This window comes from Myotis davidii, unplaced genomic scaffold (assembly GCF_000327345.1).
Source record: "Myotis davidii unplaced genomic scaffold, ASM32734v1 scaffold1477, whole genome shotgun sequence".
NCBI classification, from domain to species: Eukaryota; Metazoa; Chordata; class Mammalia; order Chiroptera; family Vespertilionidae; genus Myotis; species Myotis davidii.
The window spans coordinates 131,274-143,659 of NW_006288182.1; the positions used below are offsets into that span (position 1 = coordinate 131,274).

A 12,386-nucleotide genomic window follows, 5' to 3' on the forward strand; every position below is an offset into this window, starting at 1 on the left:
CACGATCGCCTGCGCCCGCAGGTTCGTGGTGCGGACCATGTGTGCGGTGCTGGGGCTCGTGGCCCGGCAGGAGGACTCGGGACTCCGGGATCACCGCGTCCGGGTCCTCATTTCCAACCACGTGACGCCTTTCGATCACAACATAGTCAACCTGCTCACCAGCTGCAGCACCGTGAGTGGGGCGAAGCCAGAACTCCCCAGGGCAGTGCCCGGGGGCCCAGCGCCAGGCCACCCTCTGCCTGCCCGGTGTTGCCTGGGACGCCACCAGATACTGAGCCGCACCCCGAACCCCGTTTCTACCCCCGTCCCCCATTGGTCAGTTTTGTCACTTCACAACATTCTTCTTGCCTTCTCTCTCCCCTGTTCCCAGCCTCTACTCAATAGCCCCCCCAGCTTTGTGTGCTGGTCTCGGGGCTTCCTGGAGATGGATGGGCGGGGGGAGTTGGTGGAGTCACTCAAGAGATTCTGTGCTTCCACGAGGCTTCCACCGACCCCTCTGCTGCTCTTCCCCGAGGAAGAGGCCACCAATGGCCGGGAGGGGCTCCTGCGCTTCAGGTGAGTGAGCACAGGTATTGGCCTCCACATGCCTTGGTAGTCAAGCTTGAGGGCCCTTGGGTTTTCAGAACCTTCTTCAGCCCTAACCCCTTCCATTCTTCGTTCATTTCCTTCCTGTCCACTTTTGGCTCTTACTTACCCCCGAGTCCCTTTAGTCCCCATGTATCGACGTGGGCAGTGTGACAGTTCCGGTTTTGAGTCAAGTATGAGCTGCCGGCTGGGCTGGCTGGAGTCCCATTCTGTTCTCTCTTCCTTCCAGTTCCTGGCCATTTTCTATCCAGGATGTGGTACAGCCTCTTACCCTTCGAGTCCAGAGACCCCTAGTCTCCGTGGTGAGTGCATGTTGCATAGGGAATCCTTGGGGCTTGGGGGAGAGTTTCCCACTCCCGCCCTGACTTAGATCTCACTTCGTGCCTTCCTCTCAGACGGTGTCAGATGCCTCCTGGGTGTCAGAACTGTTGTGGTCACTTTTTGTCCCTTTCACGGTGTACCAAGTAAGGTATTGTCCTCATTTTTTGGTGGCTGGGAAAAGTTCACCTCAGGGTCAAGAAAGTAGTTGCCTCTGCCCTGTCCACTAGCAGATCTTTTAATAGCAAGGTTCCACCAGAGAGCCAATACAAAGAATTTGCTCTCTCCCCGCCCTCACCACCACTGTCCCATGAAGAGAGGTATCAGCAGGTGCCCCCAGCATGGCCCTGGATTGTTTTTTGCAGGTGGCTCCGTCCTGTTCATCGCCAGCTGGGGGAGGGGAATGAGGAGTTCGCCCTCCGTGTACAACAGGTGGTAGGGTACACAGGCAGGGTGGAGGCGGGGTCTTTCCTCAGGTGGAGAGGGACGAAGGCTTGAGACCTTGACACTCCCAACCTTCCGATTCTCCCTAGCTGGTGGCCAAAGAACTGGGCCAGACAGGGACACGACTCACTCCCGCAGACAAAGCAGAGCACATGAAGCGACAAAGACATGCCAGATTGCACCCCCAGTCAGGTGTGTGGTCTCTGTACACCGAGCTTTTTGTTTTCCTTCAGCTCATTGTGATGTCTTCCCTATTCTGTGCTCGTCAGTCTTTCCTTCCTCCCCGTCTCCACTCACCATATTTTGGATTTCTTTTTTGCAGCCCAGTCTTCTTTTCCCCCCTCCCCTGGCCCTTCTCCTGATGTGCAGCTGGCAACTCTGGCTCAAAGAGTCAAGGAGGTTTTACCCCATGTGCCACTGGGCGTCATCCAGAGAGATCTCGGTATGGGAAAGGGTAGCCCCACACAGGAAAACACAGAGAGGAAAAGTGGGTGATAAGGGGGAAAGGTGAGCAGGGAAACAGGCCCCCTCTCCTCTCTTCCCTTCTCCCCAGCCAGGACTGGATGTGTAGACTTGACCATCACCAATTTACTTGAGGGAGCTGTAGCTTTCATACCTGAAGACATCACTGAGGGGACCCAGGCCCTTCCCACAGCCTCTGCCCCCAAGGTGAGACCCAGGAAATGGTCAGATCCAAGACCTGGGGTGGGTGGGGCAGTCTGCATACTCCCTTTCCCTGATGTCTCTGTTTTGATCCTGAGACCCTAGCACAGTGCCTCTCTTGCAAAGTAGGCATTCGATGCAGGTTTAATGATGATGACTTCGCAAGCCCTCTGACATTGTGATCACCTCAGTTCCCCAGCTCTGGCCCGGTGACCCCTCAGCCCACAGCCCTAACATTTGCCAAGTCCTCCTGGGCCCGGCAAGAAAGCCTACAGGAGCGCAAGCAAGCACTATATGAATATGCAAGAAGGTGAGGGGCTTAGAGAGTAATGGGTAGGAAGGGGCAGGTTGAAGAAGGGAGCTAATTATGGAGTTAATATGGCAAAGCCCACACGATGTCTCCCCCCTGTGTCCCACAGGAGATTCACAGAGAGACAGGCCCAGGAGGCTGACTGAGCACAGGATGGCACCCAGAGCCGCAGGACGGAGACTGGGGGCAGCCCTCACCCAGCTCAACAGGCCGGATGGGTGGGTGGTAGAAAGGGAGAGATGGGGCTCCCCCCAGTATCACATTAAATTCAGGGCTTTCACTCAAGGTCTCTGTTGCCTCTCTGGGTCTAAAAAGCATCCTGAACAGGTTCCTTTTTCCTCGTGTGGGTGGAACGGGGATGAGGTCTTCTTTGTAGGTTTGTGGGGGGTGGTCAGAATGGAACTGTCAGAAATCGCCTCCTCATGTCAAGAAATGAATGATATTAAGGAAGTGTAACTGAACTGAAGACCCAACAGCAACTGAACACAGCTGGGGTGTTCAGCCCAGGTTTGTGAAGAAACAGCTGCAAAACTACAAGTCCCAGGATGCCTTTCACTGAACATGGTGTTTATATAGAGTTCATACCTCAATGTGATGGCTGGAGTCTGTTTTCCATAGGCTCCTGACTAGGTTAAATAAGGCGGAGCAAATGGCTCCACCCCAGAAGTGTCTAGAATTGTATTTGAGCCAAGCCCCAGGGTGGAGCCGGAACTGACCTTTGTACTTCATGCTGGTCAAGGTTGGTGGGAACTGGCTGTGCGGTTCTGGAACTGGCTGCCGTCCTGACACGTCTCAGAGCTGCAAGCAGGTTTGATTCCAGGATCCTGTGGCCCTACTCCCCTCCTTTTATTCTTTATCCTTTTCCCTCGGGGTCCTTCCCCCAGGTCTCACATAATTCATGCTGCCCCTGAGGGCTCCTATGTTAGTCACAGGATTTTTACTACCTGCTTCAGGATAATCCACTTCTGATAGTCCTTTACTTGGAGACTTAGGTCTCCACTATTTCCTGGCAGCCAAGAAGTGCTGGGGAGGACCTGGCTGGGTGGTTCAGTTGGTTGGAGCATTACCCCGTATACCTCCATATACGGGTAGGTGGAGGGTTCAGTTCCTGGTCAGGGTACATATCTAGATTGCAGGTTCAAGCCACCCAGTTGTGGTGCATATGGGAGGCAACAGACTGATCTCTCTCCCTCTCCCACCCAACCCCCCAAATCAATAATCATCCTCAGGTGAGGATTAAAAACACACACACACACACACACACGATCCTGACAAGTGTTCTCAGGGGTTGGAGTGAGGGCCCTGGGCACCAAAGAGCCTCGGTTTGATTCCTGATCAAAGGCACCTGGGTTACAGATTCAACAACCAATCAATATGGCTCATATCAATGTTTCTGCAAAAATCGGTGGAAAAATATCCTCAGGTGATGATTTTTTTTTAAAAAGTTCTTGGAAGGATGGACCTCAGTGCATTACCAGCTGAGGGTAAAAGGTTGGGGATCAGGGCTGAGGTGCAAAGATGGTATGAGGCCTTAATGACTGCCCTGCCTTCTGTAGGTACTGCGGTGAGCTGTCATGGCCTCTCAGCTACTTGGCCTGACAGAAGAGTCTGGCCTGAGCCCTGGGGAGTCTGAACTGGCTGTGAACCCCTTTGACGGGCTTCCCTTCTCTTCCCACTACTACGACCTGCTTGAGCAGCGCCGAGCCTTGCCCATCTGGGCTGCTCGCTTTGTCTTCTTGGAGCAATTGGAGAGTAGCCCCAGTGGAGTGGTGATTGTGTCCGGAGAGCCTGGCTCTGGCAAGAGCACCCAGGTGGGGGTAGATTCTGGGAGAGACAAGGGGAGAAGCTAGGAAATTGGCCCTTCCTTGGGCAGAGGGGGATTGGACTGCCAGGGGTTATGGGGGAGGTAGGCAAAGGAGTCAGGTTAAGCTGGCCCCCGGGTGGTAAAAGACCAGTGTATGCCCCCAAATAAGGCCATAGCTCCCCTAGCCCTTCCGACTGAAGTCCTGTGTCTTGCTGACTGGTTGTCCTTCCCTACCCCAGATCCCTCAGTGGTGTGCAGAGTTTGCACTGGCTAGGGGATGCCAGGTAACTGTCACTCAGCCCTACCCTCTGGCAGCCCTGAGCCTGGCCCTGCAGGTTGCTGATGAGATGGACCTGACCCTGGGTCATGAGGTTGGATACAGCATCCCCCAGGAGGATTGCACTGGGCCCCAAACCCTGCTCAGGTGAGGCTTCTTCCAGGCCTGATTCAAATCTAATTCCCCTCACGCAATAGGAGCAGGCCCAGCCCTCTGACACCTCACCATAACCTCTCAGCCCAGCTCGCCCTTTAAAGCATGCACTATGCATTGCTGAATTAGACTCTTTAATCCTAGCCTGGACCTCACATTCATCCTCACACTCATTACAAAAGTCTGACTTTCCCAGCTGGGGTACAGCTTCTGAACAAAGTGTCACCAGTCAGTAAGGTTGTGGGTCACTGTTAAGGAATTCAGTCACAGTATTTTTCTGACCTTAACTATCAAAATCTAGGCTCCCTGGGTAGAAACTCCCCTGGACAGGCTGGCCAATATCCGCACTGACTCCTGCCCACTGCCAATGTCAACAGGTTTTGCTGGGACAGGCTGCTTCTTCAGGAGGTGGCCTCAACCCGGGGCACTGGATCCTGGGATGTGCTGGTACTGGATGAGGTTCAAGAGCGGTCAGTGGCCTCAGACTTGCTCCAGGGGCTGCTGCGAGATGCCAGGCTGGGAAACCTTCCAGGGGACCCCAAAGTGGTGGTGGTCACTGACCCAGCCCTTGAACCTAAGCTCCAAGCCTTCTGGGGCAATCCTCCTATTGTACGTGTACCCAGAGGGCCTGGCAGGTGTCCCACTCCCACCTACAGGGACACTGTCCCTCCTGATCGAGTGGAAGCTGCCTGCCAAGCTGTGCTTGAATTGTGTCGAAAGGAGGCTCCAGGAGACGTGCTAGTGTACCTGCCCAGTGAGGAGGTAAAAAAACGGGCTGCAAAAGGAGGTGCTCCTTATGCCACCTTCCTGTCCTGGGAACAGGAGCACTGCTTGTTAGGAACACTGGAGTTGTAGTATTCACTATGTTGGGGTCCTGGGGAAACACTCAAGGATTTCAGGGTAAAGATGTCTACTACCCTCTTTTTTATTCCATCAAATGCAGAGATTAGTGGTTCAATGAATTCCTGAAATTATAACACTCCCCAACTTTTATGAGTATGTGCATTTTTTCAGAGTGAAAGGCCATAGCTTTCATCAGTTTTTCAAAGAGGTCTGTGACCCAAAAGAAGTGAGAAGTGCCCTAACACCCCAACCCTCTCCTCAGGAAATTTCCCTGTGCTGTGAATCCTTGTCCAGGGAGGTAGGGACCTTGGCAATCCAAGGACCTCCACCACGGGTGCTGCCCCTTCACCCAGGCCATGGTCAAGCTGTCCAGGCTGTGTATGAAGACACAGACTCGGGTGCCCGAAAGATTGTGGTCACTCACTGGCTGGCTGACTTCTCCTTCTCCCTCCCTTCCATTCGGCATGTCATTGACTCAGGACTGGAGCTTCGCAGTGTGAGTGACAAAGATGAGGGGTTGTGGAGGCTAAAGATATGAATGGCCCACTCTAATCTGTCTTGACCTTGGTTGGCGGGCGGTGACAGGTGTACAATCCTCAGATCCGAGCAGAATCCCAAGTGTTGAGACCAATCAGCAAGTGTCAGGCAAAGGCAAGACAACTACGGGCAAGAGGGGCCCCTCCAGGTAAGAGCCTTTGTCCTCCCCGACATCGCCCATGAAAGTCACTGACACGCAAGCCCCGAGAAATCTACAGTGGTCTTCTTTCCCAGGTCTTTTTCCCCTCAGGATCCTGCCTCTGCCTGTATCCTAAGTCCTTCCAAGAGCTAGAAGCTACCCCATTGCCCCAACCCAGGCTGTGTGAGGAAAATCTGAGCCCCCTGGTATTACTGCTAAAGAGGAGACAGATTGCAGAGCCAGGGGAGTGTCACTTCCTGGACCGGCCTGGTGAGCACTCCTCCTGCCCAAGTCCTGCTGTCTGACCACAGGCTCTGAGGTCCTCTGTGCTATAAGCCCTGTTTCCTCCCCAGCTCCAGAAGCACTGATGCAGGCCCTGGAAGACTTAGACTACCTGGCAGCCCTGGATGACAACGGACACCTGTCAGACTTAGGTGTCATCCTATCAGAGTTCCCTCTGCCCCCTGAGTTGGCCAAAGCCCTGCTGGCTTCATGCGAGTTTGAGTGTGTGGATGAGATGCTCACCCTTGCTGCCATGCTCACGGGTATAACTCACCTCTTTCCCTGGCTCCTGTGGCTACTTCAGTCCTTCCCCTTGGTGTGTTGGTGCTCCAAAGGTTAGCCCTTTCCCCCGAGCTCCCGTTTCTACCACGCGATGCCTAAGAACCAGGTTTCATCAGTTATCGCTCTTCTGTCTCTTTAGCCTTTTCCTTCTGCTGGTTCTTCCTCTCAACATGCTTGAATCTCTTCTATCTGTTATTACTCAGACTCTTCCCCCCTCTTCCTCAACCCTATACTCCTCTTCAGCTAGATGGTTTAATCTCCACCTATTCCATCTAGTGTATTCCTCACCCACCACACTCCAGATTCAGGTCCACCACACTGAGACAGCTTTCAGCTCACCAGTGACCTGAAGACCTAACCCAGTGAACACTTTTGAGCTCTCATTTATGACCTTTTTTTTTTCCTCTTTTTTCAGAGAGGAAGGGAGAGGGAGAGAGAGAGAGAGAAACATCAATGATGAGAGAATCATTGAGCGGCTGCCTCCTGCATGCCCCCTACTAGGGATCGAACCCACAACCCGGGCATGTGCCCTTCACCGGAATCAAACCTGGGACTCTTCAGTCCCTAGGCTGACGCTCTGTCCACTGAGCCAAATCAACTAGGGCTCATTCATGACCTTTTGACACTTCAGAATGTTGGCCACTCCCACCTTGAAACTGCCCCACTAAACCTCTGTGACCACTCCTCCTGGTTCTCATCCTACCTCCCTACCATTCCCTTAATGTCTTACTTGGGCGCTTCATCTTCTGCTCATCCACTGTAAGTTGGACCTCAGGGTTTTGTATTCTTGCCCTTTGTGTCTTCTCATTCCCTGAACTGTCTAAGCAAGTTCATCCACACCCATGCTCTGAAGGGATACCCTCACACTTAAAATATACAAATCTTGTATCTCCCTGTCAATGCCATTCTTCTGAATCTTAGATTTATATGTTTAACTCCTGATGGACTTGTCTACCAGAATAGTCCACAGTACTTCAAGCCAGAACTAAACTTGAACACTTTCTTAAATGACCTCACCACAAAATGATACCATCATCTCCGCAGCTCCATTACCCTCATTTTAGACTAATCTATCTCTGGTTTCTTTCATTTTTATCTCTTAAGTATTATTTTAATTAATCTGCTGTTCTCCATACTCACTGTCAGGTTCTGTCAGTGCTCAGCTGGACTCCTTCAGTAGCCTCCTAATTAGTCATGTGAATTTTAAACTTCTTCAAACACAGGGACTCTCTTACTTAAAAACTCTTCAACAGCTATTTTTTACCTTCTAGACAGACTGTAAACTCATTTACCTACCTCCCCAGCTTTATCCCCCGTAACTCTGCCATGCACGCCATTCCAACCACCCATACTAGGCGCTTACAGTTCTCCAAACATGCCCTGCTACTAACTTGCTGTGCCCACAGTCCAGAATCCTCTCTCCAGCCCTTTGCCACTGAGCTAATTCCTACTCAAAGTTCAAATATTGGCCCACACACCTATCTTGCTCATCAGGTTTGCTCACTTGTTTGTCTCCCACCAGACTCCTTGAGGACAGAGACTGTCTTTCATTTACCTTCAATGTCTAATAAAGTGCATAGCACTTAGAAGTTATCAATATCTTTTGAATTAAGTCCCCAAAGTGACATTTCTACCTTTGTACCTTTCCACCTGTTCTGCTATCCTTTCGAATTCCCCCAAACATCCTTCCTCTCTCCTGCCTGCAGCTGCCCCCGGGTTTACCCATCCTCCACTCTGTGCAGAGGAAGCTGCTTTACGCCGGGCCCTGGAGCATGCGGACGGTGACCACAGTTCTCTGATCCAGGTGTATGAAGCCTTTCTACAGAGTGAGTGGCCCACTCTGCATTGTCTTATAGAATCCCAGATATTCCACAAGTGGTGTGCAACCAGCTGACAGATCTCCATGCCTAGGAAGAGGAGGCCCTTTGGCCAAGGGTTTGGTTCTTTCAGGGGTCTTAAGGGCTTTAGTTGTAGCTGGTCCCTTTCCTCTCCTAGGTGGAGCAGACAAGGCTTGGTGCCAGGCTCGGGGTCTAAGCTGGGCAGCACTGTGCCAAGCCCAGAAACTTCGAGGAGAACTCCTAGAACTTATGCAACGAATTGAACTTCCCTTGTCCCAACCAGCCTTTGGCTCTGAGAAGAATCGCAGAGACCTTCAGAAAGCACTGGTGTCTGGATACTTCCTTAAGGTTAGGGGAAGGCATAAAAGGATTGGAAGTCAGAGAGACCAAAGATTGGTATGCCATCTCTGAAAACTGGGGTCCAAATGGCCATTCAGAGGATTCTATAGAACCAGCAGAAACTTCCTTTGAGGTACAAGGAGCTTTTGGTGTGGAGGAGCTCTAACATCTAGAGGAAATGCTTTACTTTAATACTCTCATCACCCTTACTAATTCCTTATCTCCCCTTACTTTTTTTCTACTGTCTGCCTCTTCTCTATAACTTATTCCTTCAATATCTTTGCCTTTCAATGAGGTGGCCCAAGACACGGATGGGACTGGAAATTACCTGCTCCTAACGCATAAGCATGTGGCCCAGCTCTCCCCATCCTGCTGCTACCGAAGCCGCCGGGCTCCAGCCAGGCCCCCACCGTGGGTGATTTACCACAGTTTCTCCATTTCCAAAGACAATTGCCTTTCCATTGTTTCTGAGATTCAACCACAGATGTGAGTTCCATGACACCCCTCCTACACTGCCCATTCCTCTTCCTGGGGCCAAAAATATGGCTGGGGAGTTAGTTAGAGAGCCTTAGGAAGAAGACGGAATCATAGTGGTCTGTAGTAACATGATTTGAGAAGACAAGGTTTGTGGAAAGGATAGTAAGAAGTTTCAAAATATGCTTTATGAGAGCGTATATAGAAATCATCTAATTCTGACTCTCTGTGTCAGGCTGGTGGAGTTGGCCCCTCCATACTTCCTGAGTAACCTGCCTCCCAGTGAAAGCAGAGACTTCCTGGACCAGCTGAGGGAAGAAATGACAGATTCTTCAACAGAGAGTGAATCCTCCTCCACCCAAGAATTTAGAGATGCCTGTGTCCTGCAGTGACCTGCCTAAGGAATGGAGCAGATCTCATCTCATTGTATTCAATACTTCCTTACTCTGGCACCAAGGCAACCAGCCAGATTTAAAAGCCGGAAGTTGCCCCGCGGGTGTGGCTTAGAAGTTGAGTGTAGACCTATGAACCAGGAGGTCTAAGTTCGATTTCCAGTCTGGGTATGTGCCCAGGTTGCAGACTTTGTCCCCAGTAGGGGGCAGGCAGGAGGGAGCCAATCAGTGATTCTCTCTCATCATTGACGTTTCTATCTCTCTCTCTCCCTTCCTCTCTTAAATCAATAAAAAAAAATAATTTAAAAAATAAAATCTTAAAAAAAAAAAGCGCCGAGTCTGGCTGGTTTGGCTCAGTGGATAAAGTGTCAGCCTGCAGACTGAAAAGTCCTAGGTTTGATTCCCGTCAAGGGCATATGCCTGGGTTGTAGGCTTGGTCCCCAGTGGGGGGCGTGCAGGAGGCAGCGGTCCATGTTCTCTCTCATTATTGATGTTTCTATCTCTCCCTCTCCCTTCCTCTCTGAAATCAATTAAAACATATTTTTTTAAAAAGCCAAAAGTTTAAGATCAAATATAAATCTTGGAATCTGAGTCTCAAGGATTGGAAGGCTGGGGCCTTGGCCACATAGCTCAAGTGATTAGAGCTTTGTCCCAATATGCCAAGGTTGTGGGTTTGATCCCCAGTCAGAGCACATATAAGAATCAACAATGTACGCACAAATAAGTGGAACAACAAAACAACCAACCTCTCTCTCTCCTTCTCTCTCCTTCTCTCTCTCTCTCTCTCTCTCTCTCTCTCTCTCTCTCCCTCTCTCTCTCTCTCCCTCTCTCTCCCTCCCTCCCTCCTTCTCTCTCAAAGAAGTGTTGGGCTTGGAATAAAAGGAATCGGGTAAGCCACAATCTACATAGGGTAGGACCCTTTCCTTAGCCTTCTATTTATTGGAGAAGGACTGACATGCCCCCATATTCTCAACTTAAGCTAAACCTATTCTTGTGCTTCCTTTTGAGCTACAAAAATTCTTTTTCTATTGTGCCAAATTTGAGGTTGGTTCTGCAGCAGCATATACAGCATGAGGTATCCCGGCTAATGTGGCTAAGCATTTGAGCATCAACCCAGGAACCAAGAGGTTGTTGGTTCAATTCCCAGTCAGGGTACATGCCCGGGTTGTAGGCTTGATCCTCCTACAGTAGGGATTATTCAAGAGGCAGTTGATCCATGATGTTCCTCTGTCATTGATGTTTCTATCTATCCCTCTCCCTCCCTCTCTCTCTAAAAATCCATAATAACATTTATAAAAACAAAGAGTTAAAGATGACACAGTATCAAAGACTCAGGGCCAACTCCTCAAGCAATATCCCTTTGCCAGGCTCCCACTTCTGGTCAAGACTTTGTGCTATGGCTGACCTAGCTGTCACTAATACAGAACATGATTAGTTTGACTACAGTTGGCCTCACCCTGCCTGAAGCTCACTTGCCTCTATTATACTGCTCCTACCTCCAGGAAAGAATTGGGATGCCAAAGGAATCAGACAAAATCTTCCCTTTTGTCCTCATACAACTTAAATCCTACTCCTTCTTAAACCTCAAGACTATTGCAACCATCCCCAAACTCTCAACTTGCCATCTAAAACTTCCCAGCAGCCCCTGGCCCACCTACAAGCTAAAGTCTTTAACAACCTCGGGGACATCATGCTTTCCTTTCTTTCCAGCTGGGTACTCCCTTTCCCTTTCCTTCCCTTGGACTACTAACTTTGATGACCTCCATTCCTTGCACATTGTAAATGTGTTTGTAGACTTTGGAGGGGAAAAAGAGTTAGTCCTTAGAACTCTGCCTTCTCTTAATAGTTTCCTCTTTTGGAGTTTCTGTCATCACTCTATCTCCACTTCTATGTGGATGTCAACTGACTTCCCCCAAGAGTACTTTGCCAGAATTTATTCTTTCTAGGTCTAGCAGTTAGTTTTTCCTGTAGAGTTTATCTTGGTACTATCTTCCCAATTTCTCCATCATCCACAACGCCATTGATATCCTGATCCTCTACATTTCTAACCTTGGAGTTATCTGCGATTCTTCTTAGATCTATCACTTTCTAATTATTTGCAAAGTCCCGCTCATCCTAACTCCACTGGGTCCACTAACTTTGTCCCCTGCTTCCTCCTCCCTCCTCTCTGTCCCAACGGGATTAGTGTTCCTAGATTTTCTCTTTCACCAAGTGAAAGATGAAAGAAGTTATCTGTCTCCCCTGCCACCCAAGCGCCTTGTCAGGAATGTAGTCAGCAGTTTGAACACACACGAACAACATGAGGCTCAACAGGAAGAATCCTTAGCGATTATTTTACAGTAGAAAGATGTGATGCCCAACATGGATAACCCTCTGGTTGCTGTCACAGTCAGACTCCTTCTCCAGCACCTCTTCCATTACGCCGCTGTCATTGGCATTTTCCTCCCATCACACCTTTGGTACCCACCCAGCCAGTGCGGGCTGCTCCCATCGCAGCATCACCTTTTACCTGCTCTGGCTCCGCAAGTCCCACCCACCTGCAGAAGACCCCCGGAGTCCCTAGGGGAAGCAACTCCCATTGGCCGGCCCGCCCCCTCTCCGCACCTCATTGGCTACTGTACTGAAGGTCCCGCCCAGTCGGGCCCTCAGGTTCCAGCAGCCGTGGGACAATTCTGGCGGAAAACGGCGGGAAAGGCCGAGTCTCTG

The 12,386-nt window shown here is 50.5% G+C and overlaps 2 protein-coding genes across 3 annotated transcripts; both read left to right on the forward strand.

Annotated features, from left to right (window-relative positions):
* Position 1: 1 nt before the first annotated feature.
* Positions 2 to 2,605, forward strand: AUP1 (ancient ubiquitous protein 1; the record flags this gene model as incomplete). The annotated part of the gene is made up of 10 exons (XM_006759997.2): positions 2 to 172; positions 371 to 555; positions 815 to 887; positions 981 to 1,054; positions 1,269 to 1,335; positions 1,437 to 1,539; positions 1,670 to 1,789; positions 1,901 to 2,016; positions 2,202 to 2,320; positions 2,430 to 2,605. Coding segments are annotated over 10 exons (1,065 nt in total), but the record flags the coding sequence as incomplete, so codon positions are not given.
* Positions 2,606 to 2,776: 171 nt separating this feature from the next.
* DQX1 (DEAQ-box RNA dependent ATPase 1) lies at positions 2,777 to 9,863 on the forward strand. Of its 2 annotated transcripts, none has more exons than XM_006759995.2 (12): positions 2,777 to 3,128; positions 3,877 to 4,131; positions 4,364 to 4,548; positions 4,932 to 5,316; positions 5,660 to 5,893; positions 5,983 to 6,082; positions 6,185 to 6,343; positions 6,427 to 6,618; positions 8,344 to 8,463; positions 8,633 to 8,823; positions 9,110 to 9,300; positions 9,524 to 9,863. In XM_006759995.2, the coding sequence occupies exons 2-12, from the start codon at positions 3,895 to 3,897 to the stop codon at positions 9,678 to 9,680; spliced, it is 2,151 nt and encodes a 716-aa protein (XP_006760058.1). In that variant the 5' UTR covers positions 2,777 to 3,128; positions 3,877 to 3,894; the 3' UTR covers positions 9,681 to 9,863. The 2 variants fall into 2 exon arrangements, with proteins under 2 accessions (XP_006760058.1, XP_006760059.1); XM_006759996.2 differs by having other exon boundaries at positions 6,427 to 6,507.
* Positions 9,864 to 12,386: the final 2,523 nt, after the last annotated feature.

Coding starts and splice junctions, on each gene's coding strand:
- DQX1 (XM_006759995.2), top strand. CDS start 3,895: ATGGCCTCTCAGCTACTTGGCCTGACAGAAGAGTCTGGCCTGAGCCCT. Junction 8,464..8,632: donor GTATGAAGCCTTTCTACAGA/GTGAGTGGCCCA, acceptor TTCCTCTCCTAG/GTGGAGCAGACAAGGCTTGG. Junction 8,824..9,109: donor TGTCTGGATACTTCCTTAAG/GTTAGGGGAAGG, acceptor CCTTTCAATGAG/GTGGCCCAAGACACGGATGG.